At 37.3% G+C, this 21,028-nt stretch overlaps 3 protein-coding genes across 5 annotated transcripts; 1 reads left to right on the forward strand and 2 right to left on the reverse strand.

The window, feature by feature from the left end:
• The first annotated feature begins 1,170 nt into the window (after positions 1 to 1,170).
• Positions 1,171 to 5,616, forward strand: tigara (TP53 induced glycolysis regulatory phosphatase a). The gene is made up of 6 exons (XM_060885235.1): positions 1,171 to 1,291; positions 2,149 to 2,186; positions 2,355 to 2,476; positions 3,000 to 3,077; positions 3,363 to 3,473; positions 4,520 to 5,616. Exons 1-6 carry the CDS (start codon positions 1,260 to 1,262, stop codon positions 4,904 to 4,906), a joined length of 768 nt encoding a protein of 255 aa, XP_060741218.1. The 5' UTR covers positions 1,171 to 1,259; the 3' UTR covers positions 4,907 to 5,616.
• A 1,427-nt stretch (positions 5,617 to 7,043) lies between these two features.
• Positions 7,044 to 9,521, reverse strand: LOC132855898 (uncharacterized). Of its 2 annotated transcripts, none has more exons than XM_060885177.1 (3): positions 9,301 to 9,521; positions 9,105 to 9,211; positions 7,044 to 8,487 (listed from the first exon to the last, which is right to left on the reverse strand). In XM_060885177.1, exons 1-3 carry the CDS (start codon positions 9,494 to 9,496, stop codon positions 8,080 to 8,082), a joined length of 711 nt encoding a protein of 236 aa, XP_060741160.1. In that variant the 5' UTR covers positions 9,497 to 9,521; the 3' UTR covers positions 7,044 to 8,079. The 2 variants fall into 2 exon arrangements, with proteins under 2 accessions (XP_060741160.1, XP_060741159.1); XM_060885176.1 differs by having other exon boundaries at positions 9,292 to 9,521.
• Positions 9,522 to 10,993: 1,472 nt separating this feature from the next.
• Positions 10,994 to 19,472, reverse strand: fgf6a (fibroblast growth factor 6a). Of its 2 annotated transcripts, XR_009649363.1 has the most exons (4): positions 18,748 to 19,472; positions 17,919 to 18,022; positions 16,318 to 16,545; positions 10,994 to 11,061 (listed from the first exon to the last, which is right to left on the reverse strand). XR_009649363.1 is itself a non-coding variant. In XM_060884864.1 (3 exons), the coding sequence occupies exons 1-3, from the start codon at positions 19,040 to 19,042 to the stop codon at positions 16,369 to 16,371; spliced, it is 576 nt and encodes a 191-aa protein (XP_060740847.1). In that variant the 5' UTR covers positions 19,043 to 19,472; the 3' UTR covers positions 13,147 to 16,368. The 2 variants fall into 2 exon arrangements, 1 of the variants encoding a protein (XP_060740847.1); XM_060884864.1 differs by lacking the exon at positions 10,994 to 11,061 and having other exon boundaries at positions 13,147 to 16,545.
• Positions 19,473 to 21,028: the final 1,556 nt, after the last annotated feature.

Raw genomic sequence — 21,028 nt, forward strand, 5'->3', positions numbered from 1 at the left:
TTAAGCAGCAGTGAGTTATCACTTCAGCTATAAGTATTCCAAGTATTCAGACATTTTAAGAGGAGATGCCAACTACAATGTGGTCTTTGAGTACAACAACCTCCTCATCAATACACAATTGTAAGACTGTATATATATAATTACACCATTTTCCGTCACCCAAATGAGGATGAGGTTCCCTTTTGAGTCACAGTCTCCTCAGACTTGCTCAATGGTGATAAATACAAACACATTTAAATATAATACTAATCTTGAATTTTTGTATTATATTAATCATCGTATAATATTAAAATTTACGTATTATGTTTCTTGTTAATTCAATTGTGAATTAAATTGAACTATACCACAGAAATGAGTGTCTGATCAAAAGAGCCATAGCTCTTTTACAGTTAGGTATAAAACCATTCAATTTCTTATAGGTTACAAAATAATATATCTGTAATTATAAATAAATTAATACAGTTTTAAATTGTAAGAATACCCAGACTGTACAATGAAACTATTTCTTACCACTAAACTAATTGGCATCAGTCTTGTTATGGTATTTATTTATTTCCTGACAGATGTTCTTTAATCCTGACCAATTTCATTTTTAAAAACGTTCTATGCTAAATTTTCTACGCTAATTAATTACGTCATACTCTTTAGCTAATCAGTTTTTCTCCATTCATATAAACTAGAAGACCATTTAACGTTAGTTAGCAGCCCTGGTTGAAAAATATGATTATTTATGATCTAATATATCATCATATAACTAGACTTATACCTTAATCTTGATGAAGCAAACAAAAAACACGAATAAACGCACCACAGAGAATCTCCATATATTGTGTCAGATGCCATTAGCTCCTGAGGCGACTTGGAGCTCGCGCCAAAATCAGAAAGAAAAAAAAAAAGGCGCGCGAGGGCGTTTGTTTCTCATTTTGGCGCGAGTTCTAAGTCGGAGACCGCCACGCACCAATCAAACGCTAGAACGAAAACTTCGTCACGGCTGACTAGCACGTGCGGATGGATCTCAGCCAATCAAGAGATCTGCTGCGGAATCCGTCGTCATGGTTCTCGCCGGCAAATTGTAGCCAATCAAAAGTAAAGACTGAACGTTTAGCGCCTGGCACGCGCACGCTTGGCAGCCAATCAGCTTCCAGAGCAGAAACACTAAAGCAACCGAGTTGGGTGGATTTAATTTAACCGTTATTTTTTTTTATTACCTCAGAAACTTACTTTCTCTTTATAGGATCTCTTTATTTAATACTAGTCTAATGCTCTCGTTCGGTTTAACAATAATCCGTCAGTAAGTCGGATATTTATTTTTATTATAATTACTATCGATATTTTGTCTACGGAATTAACATTAGCATACAATTAAATGTTGTATATTAGTTTTAAAACGGTTTAACCTGTTCTCCTGACGCTTCTTGGATATTTAAACAGGATAAAATAGCCACGATCTGCATTTAAAACGGTTTAAAACGCTTTATGACTTTACATGCAGGAATGTAAGCTGCTAACACACTGTCCAGTTTCTTATAATAGCTGCTTAGCATTTATTTAAAGGTCAGTTCAACTGGCAGTGAGAGTTGTGTAACATTTAAAGCTTTAAGGGTGGTACTGATCCCTAAATACGAAACAAAATGTTGTTTACTCTCATTTATATTATAATTTATGTTTCTATTTATTATAATTACTGACTAATCTGGGTTTAATCTAATTCTATGCTGTATGAAGGCAAAACATTTGTATGTTTATTACTGGAAAATGCTCTCAGAGTTCTTTCAGTATATACAGTGTATATATATATATATATATATATATATATATATATATATATATATATATATATATATATATCTTAGTATCTCATCCATTTTGGTTGTATTTTTTAATATAAGAACTTATAAATCTAAAATTGGATAATATAACGAATATTGTGTGGCATTTCGGTGCACATTTGCACATTTCCACAGGAAGCCTTGGTGGTATGTTAAAAGAAACAGAAAAAGAAAAGAATGAGAACAATATGTATGAACTCTCAAAACTCTATTTTGTTTCCAGACAGGAAAGTCGTTTAAAGTTTGTTTAAACTTTGATAATTACCTTATTTATTTATTTATTCGTTCATTTATTTATTTATTTATTTATTTAAACCAGTGGTGAGACACAATACAACAAGAATGGACTGCTTCAAGGTAACTTTAATGGTGCTGTTTGGTGTTTCCCAATTCATACTGCTTTGAACAATACTGGCAATATTATTCTCTGTATAATTTTCTAATCAACAAACATTTAAATAAACTTGAATAAAAAAAATAATTCTATCTTTACATTGATTCTCTACATTGATTTCCCTTTTTCAGGTCAGGGAATAGACACTCCTCTGTCTGAAATTGGTGTGCAGCAAGCTGAAGCTGCCGGCGAGTACCTGCAAGATGTTCACTTTACTAATGTTTTTGCCAGTGACATGAAACGTGCCAAGCAGGTGAGCTGTTGTTGCAAGGCAGGATTACAACAGACGGGGGGTGACCTTTAGCTAGATTAGTCTGGGCTGATATGGTGAATCATTTCCAGTGATGAATGGAGTGCAGAATTTTAGATCTACACAGTTCAATTAAATGATAGGTGTACATAATAAATTGTAAATTATACTACCAGTACAGAGCTTGTGTAAAATCTTCAACATTCTCTATCGACTGAAAGGTTTCTGGATTACGCTGAAGTTTGTCGTGTCCATGCCACCCTTTCCTTTATCTGCTATCTTTTTGTCCTTGGGCAAAGAACATAACCACAACTTTCTAGAAGGGTGTTGCAACAAAAAACACTTGTCACTCTCTTTCAACTTTCCCCTCAGATTTCCGAAGTCAGAAATCTTTCTAAATGAAAAATAATGAAAAAGTAACTCTAAATATACAATTTTCTAGGTGATCCACATGAACTGGCCAAAGTTTGAGGGCCCATGTGAAGAGATTTCTTCTATTACTATATGCATATCTTGTATATTCCAGACTGCTGAAATTATTGTAAGGAAAAATAAGACATGCAGCCACGTAGACCTTGTGACAGTTCCAGCTCTTAAAGAGAGGGTAAGTGTTCTGGGTCTTGGAAACTAAAAAAATCCCTAAGACTGTATTCATTCATTTATTACATAGGAGTTAAAAATGGTAGAACTACCAAAGAACTACCAAAAATAAAAGTAATAGCAGCAAAAATATATATATATAAATATAAAATAAATAATAAATAATAAAAATAATAATCTAGATATTGATTGACAACAGGAACAATGCTAACAGCAATTGCAATAACAATATGAGGTACAACAACAGTAATAATACATGGCTAAAGTTCTGATCTGTAGTGTCTTTCAGAGCTTTGGTATTGCTGAGGGAGGCCTAGTGGAGGACATGAAGAACATGGCTAAGGCAGCAGGCCAGCCTATCCCAGAGTACACACCTCCGGATGGAGAGACAATGGATCAGGTGTGTGTGTGTGTATATATATATATATATATATATATATATATATATATATATGTGTGTGAGAATCTCTTGTTACATTAGAACGGTTTACAGATGTTTTTTTATCAGCTTTTTTAAGTATAAAAATGTACTTAATGATAAAATTACGTATAAAATAAAATAAATGAAATATCTTATCACAACCAAGAGTCCTTGTATTGAAGGTTTTACTCTACTGACTGGAGCCTCTAATCTCAGTTAATCAGTTTAAATAAAAAAAATTGCAGACCAGTTTTTTGCTTCTAATTTTTCTTATCGTGCCAGTACTAGTGTCAAACATTACTGTTTTCATTACTGTCATTATCTGAAACATGCTTTATAAAACACTTATATATAATATGATCGTAGGTTAAAGAGAAATATGCTGGGCTATAAATATAATCATGTCATTTTCTGTAACAGACAATAGTAACAGCTGCATATCACAGGTTTATATGACTTTAGGATGTTTATATGACTGTATAACTGGAATACACAGATATTAAACAGTTACTTTCTACAGCTGATGAAAAATAAATAAAAATGGAATTCATTCATTCATTCTTTCCTTTTTGCTGACAATGTAAACTATTCCGGATGAAAGACGTAAGAGTTTAGCTGAAGAGTTTTTTTTTTTTTTTATTAAATTCAGGAAAGATTAAAAGAGAGTCTCAGGTAGAAACAACTGTTTAGAGCTGCTTAACAGGTGGTACGTGATAACAGGAATCTGTCTCAGACATTGCATAGTATTAAATTGAACTAAAATTGGATAAAATGTGCAAAAACAAATCTGGTTTTACAGACATTCCATAACATTAAATAGAAATGTAAACAGATGATGAAAACTCTGATGATTCAGATTTCTGTAGCATAAGATAAAACAATTTTGAACATGTTCCTTCAGGGTGTTATCTGCTTCCTTGGTTCTTGGTTGCACACAGTTGAGGGTTAACAAACTTCAGGTGTAGTAGGACCAGTCATTGATTTCATCACCTGTCATCATATTATAAACTCTTTCCTCCTCTTAGGTGAAGAACCGGATCAGCTCGTTCCTTAAATCTTTGTTCCAGCAGATGGCGGAGGAGCATCACGACAAAATACATCAAGGTGATACAATTCAGAAAGATGGGCCTCTTGCGGGTTACCCGGATGACGGAGTCCAGAATGTGTTTCCTCATGCTCTTGTGGTGAGCCATGGTGCCTACATGCGGGTGGCGATGCGCTATTTCATTGAGGACTTGGCGTGCACTGTGCCTCCTGGAGCAAACATGGCTCAGGTATTTTCAGCCTGCCCAAACACAGGAATGTGCCGATTCATAGTGACTTTAAAGTGCTGCAATCCAAACATTCAAATGTCTGCCATGAAGTGTGTATTTGTCAATCGCAGAGACCACATCGTGACTGAAAACAACTAAAGCAAAGTCATTCATGTATAATTAAATTTGCAAATGCACTGTGGACCACTTTTGTTTGAAGAAAACAGAACATACCCATTGCAATTATTTGTATTCACTGAATTCAGTGCTTTCTGATGATCCTCTGAATCATAGCTTATGAAGAAAATGGGATATTTTTGGCAATGGACAGAAAAGAGCTGTTTTCATGGGTGGAATACTACTTTCTGATCCATATGTGAAATACATTAATTGTCAAAAAAAAAGTATATTTTAATTCAGATAAAATTAATGAAGAAAAAAAAAAAATGAATACAAGTCCAGCTTCATTGCAGCAATGCTAAATTTTGCACAGAAGAAAAAACAGTGCCGCATCCCGTGACAGTAAGTGCATGACGGAAGTCATAAAGCTAATGATGCACAGCTTTTGTTGTTACTGGTTAATGGGGCTTTAAATAAAGCTCATTTCCCCGCTTTTTCCAGAGACAAGTTTATGCCAGAAAGCACTAAACCTCTGGATGATAAAAAAAAAAAAAACTTGTACTCTGTGTTATACCTTTATGAATTCCCACGCCAACACCTCTCCAGATTTATAACATCCTCGATTAGAGGGTTTTTTTTTTTTTTTTTTACACAAAGCTACTATTCTCTTGTGTAACTCACTCTCAGTACGTGCACTTGTCAGATTCTATAAATGTTCACAATTTTTACTGACCTCAATAAACAATATTTTGTGCAATAAAAGCTATAACGTTTCAAGAATAAGGTTATTACAATTGTCCATGCAATTTAGTTAAAATAAAAATACTGGATTTCCTTTTAAACTTTCAATTATAAAAAAAAAAAAAGAATCATAGTAAAGTGTTCATTCAGGACAACAGAACAGCTTGCAAGACAACATGCAAGACAACAGAACATCTTCAGTGCACATCGGCATTAATACTCTGGGACCTGTACTGTTGTGAAGAACAGCCTTCTTTTAAAGAATACGCTCTTATTTGGTTTTACGATGATGGTGATGGAGAAGGTAACACTTCACCTTTCCAAAATATCGCATATTGTAGATGTTCAATAGTTTTTAGATCCTTAAAATGTAATGCTTAACCGTAATTTTCATAATTTTCTTCTTGTTCAAGCCATTCAGTCAGCCCTTATGCCTTGTGAATGGGGTGGAGTGGAGTTATCCTGAAACAGGTAAGAAATGTTTCATCATACAGATAATCCGGATGGGTGTGGAGTCAAATCGAACACTCCCAAATGAAATGAAATGTGTCACTGTAATTAAAAAAAAAAAAACGTAATGGGGTGGAGTCATCAACGAACATGATGTGGGGGAGCAATCCACGAAGGGACCACTTGCTTTAGAACAGAATTGTTTCATCATAGAATGAACATTCTGAAGGACTTTGTATTGATTTAAGGGTTTGACTGAACTCAAATTCCATGTAAATAAATAAATGCCCCCACAACATTATAGAACTATAGTTTTCTCCTTTAATTTGTCACCAGATATCATGATTAAAATATGAATAATCAGTACCATCAGGTGAGTATGTACAGTATATGTGGAAAAAAAAATGGACTAAAAACAGTGCATTTCAATCCCCTGTAAAATGATATCTTACAAAATTGGGGTGGCATTTTCTTCTGTTACATAGTGATACTACAAATTTATCAGCAGCCACATGTGAATAATTCTTTTACATCAGTTACTTTTTTTTTTTTTTTTTTTTTTTTTGGTTAAACTTTTGCTAAACAGCTAACTACATGCACAAACCTGAGATCAAGCTTCATTCATGTCAGTGTACCCAATGCTGAAAAGTGCACAGCTCGGTTTGATTAGGTAGAATGCCAGATCTTTGATTGGAACGTTCTCATATTATCAGCGTTATCAGTTCACTTCTGTACAGTTAGATGTCTTGTTTTGGTTTTTTTTCTGGCTGAATCTACATATCAGCATGGGTGCTTTTTAAGAACAGGTCAACTGGAGTTATCAGAATATACTTGATTTTTGTGCTCAAAGGAACATGAAAATGTGTTGTGAATATGATATAATGTAATGGGTACAATATCAATACTATACACAAAAAGTAATAGATGAGATTTTTTTATTAGGTATTTATTATTATAAATACAATCACGAATAGAATTAGTGTCATTTAAAAAAAACAAAGGTCAAATACATACATTAAATGCTGACAGACATACTGTAAATCATATGACTTATAAGACGTTAAGTTAAGTATAAAATATTATATAAACACAAAAATAAATAAGTATGCAGAAGTGTCCAGCACCATTTGACTAATTTATAATAAAACAGAAATATTAGTAGAAATATCAATACACAAAAACAATTTATGGTTAAAATAAACCATACATATCTCACAAGAGTCAGAAACAAAACTAAAAAATCCATAAATTGAGTACAAATAATATCTATAATTCTCAGAAAAATCGATTTTCACTTTCAGTGATGTAGCCCATGACCATTACTCTAGAATCGTCATAAATGACCTGCACTCTGATAACATGAAACTTTGATGCTGTTTAACTGTTAACTTATTAAATTAGGTGAAAGGACACGTGCTGACTTTCTTAGGAAAAGACTTGTCATGTCACGTCACATCTTATGCAGCAGTTGTACAGCAGATAACTAAGAAATAAAAGACTGTTACTGGGAGATGATCAATAACAGAATGGTGTGATGCGGCCTGACGTGTAGCTGAGTTAGTTTTACAACCCTGAGGTTGATTATTGTCCTGACCAACACCAACAAACTAACACTAACTCTTGCTTTTTTAGTTATTAAAGAACATGTACATTTTATCCAGTTGTAGTTATCTATAATATTGTTGAATGTCCATAAAACAAGTTATATTAGCTATAAATAGTTATTTCATTACCAGTCTCTCTTTTGCTCTCATCATGTGAGAAACCACAAAGCTCTCTGTTATAAAGCCTTTCCCAGGTTATAAAACAGTACATACAATACAGCGTAATGTTATAATTACTGACACCGGAGGCTCCAGCTGATAAAATATAAATGATCATGAACAAACCTGTGCTTTGTTTTGCAGTTAAAACATCACGGTGGGCTAAAATGATCAGTACACCGTGGTACAACCCACAATAGATTCAATACACAGTGAAATGCAATCCCTTGAAGGTAGGGAAAGATGGTGATACTTCACCTAGAACCTGACTTTTTTGTTTTCTCCATGTTTTTCCAGAGTAGGAGTTCGTGCACTATGTGACAGCAACACCTGTAAAGGATCATCTACTGAAGTAATGGTCTCCTTCGATACATTACCGCCGTGCCCCGGGTCACTTCTCCAGTTTTTCGTGGCGCTTAAATGCGGATACTCGGATCCTAAAGGGTCGGACGGATCAGTGTGCCAACTGCGTCTCTTTCTATGGTGCGTTCGTTTTTTGTGTCGCTTTGAGAAGACAAAGTTGGACAGCTTCGGTAAATTATGCGCGTATGCATTGACGTGGCGATGTTTGACCATCAGCACATCACCCCTGCAGGACTGAAACACATCGTAGTATTTATGTCTTTTGACACGGAGAAACCGACAGGCCTCTTTGCTGACGAATACCTGTGGATAGACATGCACACACTCGTCACTTTAACTGTTAAAATGTAGACTGTAAGCGCTGTACTGTATGTGATGAGCTGGAGAGCAGCATAAGCTACCAGTCGACCTCTTAAACAGCTAATAATTATAATTATCATCATCATCATCTTCACTTATATAGTATTATAACTAATAAATAAGAATGAAATATTTTGAAAAAAAAAAAAAATGGAAAGCATTAAAAAAAAACTTAAAATGAAAATGAGGAATATGTCATTGTCACCTGAGAATTTGATCAACTTTAATTAGAAACTTAGTCTCTAGAAATGTTAGTCTAATTGGAAATGATTTACTTTAATTAGTGAAACATACAGCATATTTAAATTAGACACCAGCATTGTATATGGGCAAGTCATTTATCCTCCAAATGCAGCCCATACATGGTATGTGACATTAATAAATCCTTACATCAGATCTTCAAGATCTAACATTTGAAAAATTGCTTTTCGTGTTTAAACTGTTGCACTAAAAGCAATGAATAAAAACGTCATAAACACATATTCATAAACACAAAAATTGTAATTATTCATGCAAATTATTTAAGAAGTGATTTGTGATTTTAGCTTAAGATTACTCACCGAGGTATATAATTTTCCTTTGGGGTCCAAGCATAAGAAAGCATGATTTTTCATGTTGAAGCCTGAGAAACAGTTTTTATTCTGGTCCTTCCTGTAGTTAAAGTTGCCTATGTGATTTCAGAGAAACATGAACAATCAGTACACGTCCCAGCAATACTAGTGAAATCTAACGAAACTGCTAACGTACCTTCCGAACCTCGAAGAACAGGTTTCTGAGCTCTTTTGTTGCCTTTCTTCCTGATGAAATAGGTTTTTACTTCAAGCCACTGGTGCATTTCAGGGTCCATGGCATTGACACCAGAGGGTGAGGAGGATGTCTGCTGTAGATGGTAACATGTGGCTGTAGTGTGGAGTGTGAGAACTGCCCAGCAGAAGAGAAGGACTGAGAGCATGGTCAGTCCGGGTAAAAGATTGCACATGGAAATCCCTGTGTGTCTGTATTTATTTGGGTTAAAAAAAAAGTCCAAAGTTCTTATTTGCATACTGAAGTGGCCTGTAATTGGCCATCTCGTGTTTGGAGGCTGCAACTAGAGCTGACGTAACTCTGCTCAACCTGATGCAATGTTATCATATTATGTCATGTGAAAATGTGGTGGATTCACTGGTGAGGTTTGTAGCTAATACTCCTGACTGTTAGACCAGACATTAGTCCTCTGGAAGACTTAAATTCTCTGTCATTTTAAGCATTGCTTTAATTTGGTAAGTCTGGAATGGAAATGTTAGAATGTCTTTCATAATGTTAAAAGGGTTCTTTAAAGGTTTATCAGATAACTAAGAGTTCATAAAAGTTCACACCATTTCTGATTTCTGACAGAACTTCACCAATGTAGCGATCTACGTTAAAAAGTATAAAACTTTCTTCACGCAAATCAATAAGGTGCTTTCACATGTTTTTCCTCAAGAATAAAAAGCATTAGCTTTATCATACTGTAACCATAACAACATTCTTACCTAACCTGGATGTTAAACGCGTTTTATTATTAGTCATTCTTTTTCCTAGTCAAGATTGCAATGTGTCTGGAGCCTGTTCCGTGGAAATGGGACCCTGATTGGGACACCAGCCGGTTGCAACACACACTCTCCCACACACTCATTCAAACAATTTAAATTCTCCAATCCACCTACCTGCATGTTTTGGGGATTTTTTTTTTTTTTTGGTGGTGGTGGTGGTGGTGGATGGAAACCAGAGTGTGAAACTCCACGCAGCCATTAACCCAGCTTGACTGGTCTCACCAACTCTCTGGGTACATTAAGGTACATCAAAACTCTTTTCTGTTCTTCACCAAGGTGGTGGAATGAACTTCCCTTAGATGTCCGAACTGGTGAGTCACTGGCTGTCTTTAAAGACAGGTGAAGTGACCTACCTGTTCCTGAAATACTTAAAATTATTGCTTATATTTTAGTGCTTATGAATTTAAAAAAAAAAAAAATTGTTCTATATTTCATCCCAACAGAGTTTTAGGCTGATTGTATTCTTATTCTCTGACCTAGTGATCCAGTGTTGATGTATTCGTTGATAGAGACGGCAAAGCACTTTTGTGCATTACTTTAGATAAGGGTGTCTGCCAAATGGCATAAATACACGAACATTGGTATGAACATTATAACTAGAATGAATCTCCTGGTTACTTTTTGACCATATAGTACAGTAATAGAAGGGAAATTTTTACATCTCTCTGGATAAGGGCCTGTAATGTTACACACACTATGGACCAAGGTAAGCAAAGCAGAGTGAGGTTTATTGAACTCTGAACATGTATATCTGAAATGAACAGTACAAAGCACCACAACGTAGCAGCACACACAAACACACAAACGGGATATCACAGGAATCCGAGTCAATGAATCCTTAACTTGAGGAAGTAGGTATAGGAGCGAATCCTGTCGCTCCCATATCGAGGATGAAGGAAGGGTAGCCGATTGCTGGAAGACAAACGGGAGTCTGGAGCTTGAATGACTGCAGAGAAAATCACATTAGTAAATACGAGACCAGACAATGAGTGAGTGACTGAGAGTGGCTTATATAGTGTGTGTTGATTCGTGAAATGAGGAACAGGTGGTGCTGATTAGTACTCAGGCGAATGTGAACACTGGTGAGTGAGGGAAGGACCTGGTGACTCTGTGACAGGGCCTCTGCCAAATGGTGTCAATGGAAATGTTTTTTTTTAAATCATACTGTCACAGAATATGGATGGGTTCCTCTCATGGTTTCTTCCTCGTATTGTCTCTGGGAGTTTTCCCTCACCCCCAGTGCCTCTGGCTTGTTTATTAGGGTAATAAAAATTTATTATTTGTATATTGAATGTATATATTCCCATAAAGTTGCCCTTTGAAAAAGTCCATTGTTAAAAAACAAATAGACAAAAGCTATACAAATAAATCGGACTGAACCCGAGCTCAGGATCCAACTGTAGGATGGCACTGATACCTGCTGCCATACTGCGGTCATTGCTACCTGCTGCTGTACTGAGGTCATTGCTACCTGCTGCTGTACTGAGGTCATTGCTACCTGCTGCTGTACTGAGGTCATTGCTACTTGCTGCCATTCTGCGGTCATTGCTACCTGCTGCCGTACTGAGGTCATTGTTACCTGCTGCTGTACTGCGGTCATTGATACCTGCTGCTGTACTGAGGTCATTGTTACCTGCTGCCGTACTGAGGTCATTGCTACCTGCTGCCGTACTGAGGTCACTGTTACCTGCTGCTGTACTGCGGTCATTGCTACCTGCTGCCGTACTGAGGTCATTGTTACCTGCTGCTGTACAGCGGTCATTACTACCTGCTGCCATACTGCAGTGATTGTTTATATAATGTACTATATTATTATGTAAATGAAAGCTCCTTACTTGTAGGCAAATCGGTAATAATCATTTCCCTCAAAGTGCATGTGATCCTCATGAATATGTACACATTGACCAGCAGATGGTGGTCAAACATCACTATCGTCATCGTTGACTACCGAGAATCTTGTATCGAATATCGAGAAGTATTGAGAAAGCACAAGACACCTTTAAAAAAAAAACTTTTATTATCATCTCAGTAATACAGTTGACTGCTGTGCACAGCACATACGTACAAAAATAAAAGTAAAACATATTTCTTATATATTTTTTTTCTCTCTCCAGAAACTAAATGATTGGCGAAAAAAGGCTGTCTTCTTACAATCTTTTCAACAAATCAGAACTAAGGCAGGAGGTGAGGTATATGTTAAAAAAGAGGAGGGGGATTTAGAGGAAGCACAGTCCCCTCAGTGCAGGAATACAAAAGCCGGAGAAAATGCTACAAGAGGCTTCACACACACATGCACGACCCATCACTCACTATCTCTCACACTGCTCAGGTCACTAGCGAGTACAGAACAAGAAATCCAGTAAAACTTGCAAAAGACACCCATTTCCATTGCTCAGTGGTTCTTTTGTTGCCTTTTTAATGTTTATGTTTTTTTTGGTCGATGTAATACTTTTCTTCATGTCATCCATGCTAGATGCTTTTCACGCCTCTTAAAGGTGCAGTCTGTAATGTATAAATGTGTTTAAAAATCTATTATAATCCTAATTCCTAAGATGTCTTAGAAATACACGTGATCCACAAATTACCATGCATTTGTTTATATTTTAGAAGTTAACCCTGCCCCCTGCTGGACATCCCGAGGCATGTATAATTTTAACGGAGGGGTTAAATAAGGGTAACGTTTAAACATGACCTTTTTTTAACTACGTTTATAATTCACCTCAGTGTCACCAGAGGGCTCTAAACATTACACAGTGCTCCTTTAATGAAACATCTTTGTCCCCTTTGTCCTTTGTTCTTCAGCTTAAAATGAACCACATCGATGAAAATGCAGTAGCTGTGATTTATTTTTAATCAATATTTATCATATTGCATGCCTATACTCGGGTACAAAGATAAAAAAAAGAAGCATATATATATATATATATATATATATATATATATATATATATATATATATAATTGTATTTTTATAACATGACTAAAACCTAAGTTTAAATTTTCTTCTTTTTCTCCTATGGTATCTGCCACATTGTTGTTGTTGTTGTTGTTGTTGTTGTTGTTGTAGTTTTGCTGCCACTATCACCATCATGATATACTGCCACTCCATCTCAAAATATACTTTAAATGTTATGATATGATATTTTTGCTACATCGCCCACCCCTAAAGCTACACCATTCCTGCACCCCAGTGCCAGAGAGGGCAAAATGAGACAAAGCCATCTGGTTCCTTATGCCATGTAAGACGATCTGTTCTCAGTAGAAGAACCCAACAATCTCAAACACACTGCAGATGCCACGCAGATCAGAAAGCCCTTTCTGGCTTGTGCAGACTTATCTTACATGCTACATTAATGAGTCACAATCATAGAATTTAAACCGGTACCATAGATGTTTGTCTTTTCCCACCGAACTTTTGCCTTAGTTTTATTTATGCAGCGTATTTCAGAGGAGGTGGAGGGCTACTATTTTAAATCGGATTGCGTAACGTGTGTGTGTGTGTGTGTGTATGAGACCGCTTGGGGGGAGGGGGTTCTAAAAATATATTCCAAGTTTAACTACTCTAATACCCTCAACGAACTTCAACTCGGAAGCCATTAGAATGATTGGATTCAGTGAAGCATGAATTGTGCTGACCAAATTTCTTAAGCTGTGTCAGCACTCTTCTTCGCTCTTTGTGTAAGTGCCTAGTGTTGAAACAGATAAGCAGATAGGAAATAAAATCTTAAAGTGACATCCCGACTAGTTTTACAGTTTCAGAATAGATTTCGGTTAAGCTTGGCATTTCGCTGGCAACTCAAAAAATAGTTTTGGAAGAAAACCTGCCTCAGGGGTGGACAAATCACTAGCAGACAACAGATCCACAATATCAGTGTTTCATTCCCAGTTGGCAGCCAGACAAGCAGCCTCTATATTCTATATATTCTATAGCACATGTAATACTGATGAACAACTCTTAAAAACATTATAAACATTTACAGTGTCATCGACTATTAATAGCTAATAGTTATAAGCACTTTAATAATCATTTATGCAGGTTTTTCCAGTTAAATATCTACTCCCTTTTAACGTTCTCTAAGAGAAAACTATGAGAAAAACCTCAGTGTTGGGGATGTGTGATTCTTTTCTGAATCCTAATACCTGCTGCATTATACAGACAGTCAGGGCCCCAGGTGGGAAAATTAACGTGGCTCTCTTGGAATTCTTTCTTCTTTATTGCCACATTGTTACCCCAGATGCCTTTATTAATAATCAAACCAATGAGAGAACTAGATAACATCTGTGTGGAAGTGTTAATGTTGTATTATGCATGCTAAATATAGTGCTAGATCATATAGCTAGGCAATAATGTACAGTACGCCGGCTGCAACAGTCATCTTTGGTAAAATCTTGGGTTTTATATTCTGGATATTCTTTAAATAATCAAAGCAACCAAACTGATTTGAGCAACATAAAAAATTCAACCAAAAAGCTAGTCAAATAAATAAAATTGTATTTTCCAAACCGAGCACCATCTCTTAGCTAGCTGTCTAATGTTTGCCCTGACATTACATTATTGTAGCCTACAGCTTTCAAGCTTAATAATTCTTGCTAGCTTAATAATTCTTGCTTCCTCTTATTTGCTTCTTGTTTGTTGTTTGTTTACTGGCTTCCAAGCTTTCCTCATTCTGATAAGCACAATAAAATAAAAGTAAGGGTTTCAATTTAGCCAGCTGAGGTTTTGCTGCAGAATGTCAGCCTTCATGGAGACTCAATGAAAACAGGAGGTCCCAAAGCAATTGTCTGCTTTAACTGTCCTGCAGCTGTGCTTCTGGGACGTACAAAGGCTAGACAGATATTCAAGGGTGCAGATTAAAAAACTGTTAGATACCTCTAGTATTAGTAAACTAATGTGCACTTGTTTCACAAAAACAAGGATGCCTGACATTTTGCCAGACAATGACAGAACACTACAAGTAATAGCTGAACTGTGCAAGCAATATGGTTGGTCATAAGATACAGAGTTACCTAGAATCATTCGAATTCTCGCTTAGTTCCAAAGTCTGTATTCATTCACATAATTATCTCTTCATACTCTCAAATTAAATGACATTGCGTGATACTTTGTAGCCTAGCTTAGAGTTGCCCGTAGGCTAGCCTAACGATGTATGATTTGTCCACCCTTGAGCTCCGGCCTGCTGTCTTAAAGTGATACACATTCAAAATTGACAACAAGGAGCCAAAATAATAAAAGAATCAATGGCAAAACTGCTCAAATTTTGTAGCCTGAGATATTCGCTCTGGATAATGGTGTCTACCTTATACTGTAAATGTATTCGCTTTTCACATACTTGTTAAATGAGCAAAGTATCCAAACAAACTAAAAAATAAATTCCAAATCCTAAGATCGACCCATTTTTCTTTTTACTCTATATTTCATAAACAGATGATGAGTTGTTCTGAGGTTGTCTGGCCATGCTACGGTTCAAGTTCAAATAAAAAAGCCTCCAGTGACAAGAAGGATTAAAGGATCTTCCTCAGCTTGAGTCTCCAATACAAATGCATGCAAGCTGCTCTTATTTCTGGCAAGTCCCAGATTCTCTGATATCTAGCTGATCTAAGTAAGGAAACAGAATGAAATAAAGCTACTCACAGCCCTCTAGGAATTGGGCTGAAGCCCCCAGAGTGGCTCGACTCTGTTACAGCAGGATGCAAACATGCAAAATTTGAAAACAATGCCACAGTTTAGGACGCAAAAGGCACCACCATGCAAGAAAGCCAGCGATCTCGTAGGCCGTTTTCTTTCTTGCAAAATGGTGGAACAGAATAAAATCAACATCAAACAGTTAAAACATTTCTCTATCCCATGTGTGACACGCTCACACCTTTCCAAGCCGGACGTAGCTCTTTGAGGTAATAAAACGTATCTGTTTCACTTCTGAAAGCTGGAGATGTTAGTCATACCAATGACAGGGTAAGGTTTACACACCAGTTATGGCAAGCACCCATAAAAAGTGAGAGGGGGCAAAAAAAAAGCTCCTTGTCCCTCGTATAATCTTAATAGAAATGATAAGCAGCAAAGAATGGCATGTACACAAAGATCAGACACACAGCTACCCATATATACATATATTTCATTAACGAGAATAAATACTATAATTACGTGTTTTATATCTTTTGATTGCAGTTCATTTTCCGTGCCTTGTACGTATATATAAGTTACCTGCGAGAATGTCCAACATGTGCAAAAAGAGTGAGTTATTGCCAGTCTCGCTCATAATCGAGGGAGGAAGTGCGTGACAGTCATAGCCGGCGTGGCCTTGGAGCCTCTCTTCAGGCGGCCATGTTTGCTCAGGGCAAGGTAGAAGCCCTTATAAATGGAAGACTCATAGGCGTTGTAGTTGTTGGGAAGCAATGTCTCTTTGAACTTGCACTCATCCCGGAAGACTCTCTGAAATAAAGTTAGGAAGTAGATGGTTAGTGGATCGAAATCCCAATTTAATATAACTAAAGACTTCATGCAGAATGTATAGCCTAAAACCATGGCTTCCACTAAAAAAGATGACCTATGATTAAGCCACCATTATCAAGGTTATATTTATTATTATTGGCTGGTCATTTGAATTGAGTGACCTTAAAACAAACATTAATAACTTTTTTATTTAAATACAGGTTGGTTCTGAGTGACAAATGAAGGTATTAAAAGCTCTATGGGTCCAGTACATGGTACAGGTTTAAATTTGATTTGTTGATTTAAAATGGAACAATCGACAGAGCGATCACAAATCGATTATTCTCTAATATAATTGATAATAAATCAATTATAAAAACAAAAAACAATTCAAGCTTTGAAGTGTATAAGTAAATAGGCTAGCAAAGTAATTTGCCCTGACTTAGACTCTGACTCTAACTCTGACATTCACAAATTAATGTTGGTTGTATCTTACAGAGGCTACTAAATAAAAATTGAACAGCAGATGTGTCGTAAAATATTAAACCGTTGCCAAAAATATTGTATTGTTGCAGATTCAGTGATATCAAAATACCAGATCCATGCCTTATGAATCAAAATGATATCCCATACAAGCCTGAGATTTACATCTCAGAAAAAGATAAAACTATTATTGAACACATTAAAATATTCCGTCTAAATTTTGAATCATTGAACGATTGTGCTCGTCTGTATTCAGGTGGTCTGTGTAATTTTTGACCATGAGTCATTTGAGAAATCCTGTCCTAGAATGAGTCTTAAATGTCAGCTTTTGGGGTTAAAAACCAACCTGATTACTTTTTATAATTCCTTTTATTCTCTCTCAAAAAAGGTATGCTTCACTGTACCTTTTGTTGTCACTGAGGTTGTATCTTAAAGTCTACCTTAGTGTGTATATATTTTATCTGAAAACAGCTAATTAAAGCAGCATGTAATGCTGCACTCACTTTAGTACCTAAATAATACAAAAGCAAAATAAGATGCATGACCCCAGTAACAAGGAAATGTACAGTTTAATAACAGGTTTTGTACAGTTTTTTTGTATTAATTCAAATATATATAACATATATGAATTAATGCAAACATATACTCAATATTTGAGTACATATACCGCAATACATCACAATAATACGCCGCAGCTGATCTAATTATGTCATAACCATAAAAGATGAGTGACATAACTAATGTTATCAAGCCTCTTGATAGTAATAATCATTAAAGCCTGACCACAAGCCCATGCAGATACACTGTAGTGCTGAAATGCAGGATATTGGAAAACCATTTGTTCAAGAGAAGCCATTGAATTATGGGCAAGGAATAATGTGCATACCTACCGTTGCGTATAACCTTCCCCGGTGGTTCATTGCGACAAACAGCTCACTTTTCAGCCCATACAGACTCACCACTCCTCTCTCCACCGCTGAGATCTCTATTAGACCTAATTAACCACAACATGGACAGTTACGCATGATGACACGCACAGAGCCTGAGCGGCTAAAATGATTTATTCAGCATATATTGCATGCTTCCTACTACAAACTGCTCGTATGCAAAAGACTATTGTTCTGCATTCTTCATGCTGCTTATTATTATTATTATTCAACTCATTGTGTTATACGGAGAGAGGAAAAAAAAAAAGCTGTCAACACTGCAGATGTGGATGTGCACGACTGGTTGAGTCGTTTTTCTGAGCCGCAAATGGACGCAGTGTAAAATTAGTTAGCGTCTAATTTCGTCCCAGCATCCGTGTCACGCTGGAAGCTTTGGAAACATTCAGCGACGATTGACATTATGGCTTTTTTTTTTTTAAAATAGATTATCTATTGCCTTTGGACATATTTATGGTACGTGCACGCAAATCAGGATCATGCAGAAATGTAGGGATGTAGATTCATCTTGACAATGATTTGCGTCCCCGGTAGCGTTTGCATTTCTCTTTATTTCTCTAAATATGTGGGATTCACATGCATTCATTATTATAATAGTTATTATTTATCTTACATTTTGGGTTGCAATAGGTTTCTGAATGCAAATCCTGCTACAAAAATGGGACGCAGATGCATTTTCGAAATTTTACTTTATTTTATTCATTTATTTATTGCACCCCGCTTCTGTTTGTATGCGCTCGGTTTGCATTAGGAGGCATTTCGGGATGCAACTCACTGTACTGGTTCTCGTCATGTACACCGTTTATCCTTCCGTCTGGCAGCACCTGCAGGTGAAACCCGATGCCCACGTTGCAGTACAGCCTCCGCACTCTCTTGACACCCATCAAATAGTCGTTGTCCCCCGAGATCCCGAGCACGGAGCGCGCGAACAGCCTTTCCCACCTTGCCTCGAGCGTCGTGGCGTGGGTCCTGCGCGAGGACGCGACCCCGAGCAGAAAGCCCAGCAGAACGATCGCCGTCCGCGCCGTCGCCGTGCTCGTGTGGCGCGCGCTGCTCTCGCGCCGGGGCATGCCGTCGAGGCGCTGCTTCTGCGCAACGGCAACGGCCGTCCGGTTTACCGTTGGCGCACGTGGTCAACGCGAACGGCCCTAAAAATACCGCTCGCCTCGTTTCGCTTCCGTCGCGCGCATGGCGGCAGGGGCTTATTTTTGGAAGGCGGGTCGGGGGCTTCGGGTGCGGCGGAGATCAAGCTGCTCGTGCTGCTGCTGTTGCTGCTGCCGGTGATGATGATGATGATGACCATGTTTTGCTTCTCCGTCGTGCCTCTGTCGACGGAAAACGCCGGTGTGGGGGGAGAGTAGACCAACGGGCTACGTCCTAAACGGCACACAGCTATATTAAACACTCAGGTTTAAAAGAGATAGGCTAAAGGGGTCTACAGGTGGGCTGTATTCACATGAAGACACACCTTACTGAGCGTATAGGCTACTACACTCTCTGAAAAACTAAACTGTACCATGACTGTACCATCGCTGCTGTGATACCCTCAGAAATATCTTGGATGGCACCTGGTGTGTATGTTTAAACCTAGAAAGTGCCTGTAGTGTCCACTTAGTCAGTTATCAATTGCTGGAGAGGTAGAAACATTCATTTAGAACATAGAATGTGTCATTAGATGTCCTGTGGTCACCATGATTATGAGAAGATTTTTGTGAAATGACTTCAAAAGTCAACTTATTTTGTCAGTGTTTATTAGGTCTGGATGTTTCTTAATCAGGGGGCACGGTGGCTTAGTGGTTAGCACGTTCGCCTCACACCTCCAGGGTTGGGGGTTCGATTCCCGCCTCTGCCTTGTGTGTGTGGAGTTTGCATGTTCTCCCCGTGCCTCGGGGGTTTCCTCCGGGTACTCCGGTTTCCTCCCCCGGTCCAAAGACATGCATGGTAGGTTGATTGGCATCCCTGGAAAATTGTCCGTAGTGTATGAGAGTCTGTGTGTGTGCCCTGCGATGGGTCGGCACTCCATCCAGGGTGTATCCTGCCTTGATGCCCAATGAAGCCTGAGATAGGCACAGGGTCCCCGTGACCCGAGAATAGTTCGGATAAGCGGTAGAAAATGAGCGAGTGAGTGAGTGTTTCTTAATCACATAATTACAGTGTAATCAGCTGTTTTCCGTCACTATGTACTGCCACTAGCAAGACACAAAGTGACAGGTGATCATTTTTCATGTAGTCGTACGACACTGGGTTGCCATTTCTGCAACATTTCTTATGACAATGTAAAGCGATAAATCCAGTCATTTTGAAGGACTCCTCAGAGAAGTCCTATGGCATGTATAATCCCATATCTCCTCAATTCTCTACTCACAATTTTAGTTCCTAACTGCAAATACTTCCCTCTTGTTGATGTACAGAAAGTGAAGAAAAACGTAACCCTTGTTTCATCTTATACTGTCATATACGAAGTCTAATTAAGCTTAGCTGGAAAACTTTTTCTTTGTTTTGAATATCATTAACTTGTCCTGGCGTGCTCGAATGGAACCTCTGATTTCACTGTTTGACCTTCAAGTAGTTAAAGCTGTGAAAGCACTTTTACTAGTGAACTGCAGGATCTGGATTGTGAGTATGAACTGGATAAAGAGGTTGCTAGTCATTAGGCACTTTATATGGGCATGTAATGTGACGGTGATAGAGGAACTTATACAACACTGTCAGAAATATGAACCTTTCACTCAGATATGGTAAGAAATGACTAAGAAAATGTCTGTACAACAAAAATGAAACAAATTACACATGGCATCAACAGCAAGCTAAACTTGCACTGTTTAACCCTAGGGCTGCAGTTATATATTACTGGAGTAACAATGTAAAATTTTGATTGTTTATCTATCCTTAAAAAGTGTATTAGCATAAAGACATTCATAAAACAGTAATGTCAAAGTCTTCTTCAAAGATAGCTAGAAAACTTGTAAAGTGTCACCTGGTCTCGCTTTGACCAATCAGAAAACAAAGCTAACCTGGAGTCATTTATAGAGTTCTAAAAATAGTATATTGCTACA

Source organism: Tachysurus vachellii, chromosome 13, assembly GCF_030014155.1.
Source record: "Tachysurus vachellii isolate PV-2020 chromosome 13, HZAU_Pvac_v1, whole genome shotgun sequence".
In the NCBI taxonomy this organism is placed as follows: domain Eukaryota; kingdom Metazoa; phylum Chordata; class Actinopteri; order Siluriformes; family Bagridae; genus Tachysurus; species Tachysurus vachellii.

Excerpts from the sequence above, each read along its gene's own strand:
- tigara (XM_060885235.1), top strand. The coding sequence starts at position 1,260 with ATGCTCTCGTTCGGTTTAACAATAATCCGTCA. Across the intron at positions 2,187-2,354 it reads CAAGAATGGACTGCTTCAAG|GTCAGGGAATAGACACTCCT; the intron begins GTAACTTTAATG and ends TCCCTTTTTCAG. Across the intron at positions 3,078-3,362 it reads TTCCAGCTCTTAAAGAGAGG|AGCTTTGGTATTGCTGAGGG; the intron begins GTAAGTGTTCTG and ends AGTGTCTTTCAG.
- LOC132855898 (XM_060885176.1), bottom strand. The coding sequence starts at position 9,496 with ATGCTCTCAGTCCTTCTCTTCTGCTGGGCAGTTCTCACACTCCACACT. Across the intron at positions 9,212-9,291 it reads TGTTCTTCGAGGTTCGGAAG|GCAACTTTAACTACAGGAAG; the intron begins GTACGTTAGCAG and ends GAAATCACATAG. Across the intron at positions 8,488-9,104 it reads AAGGAAAATTATATACCTCG|GTATTCGTCAGCAAAGAGGC; the intron begins GTGAGTAATCTT and ends GTCTATCCACAG.
- fgf6a (XM_060884864.1), bottom strand. The coding sequence starts at position 19,042 with ATGCCCCGGCGCGAGAGCAGCGCGCGCCACACGAGCACGGCGACGGCG. Across the intron at positions 18,023-18,747 it reads ACATGACGAGAACCAGTACA|GTCTAATAGAGATCTCAGCG; the intron begins GTGAGTTGCATC and ends GTGGTTAATTAG. Across the intron at positions 16,546-17,918 it reads GGGGAAGGTTATACGCAACG|AGAGTCTTCCGGGATGAGTG; the intron begins GTAGGTATGCAC and ends ACTTTATTTCAG.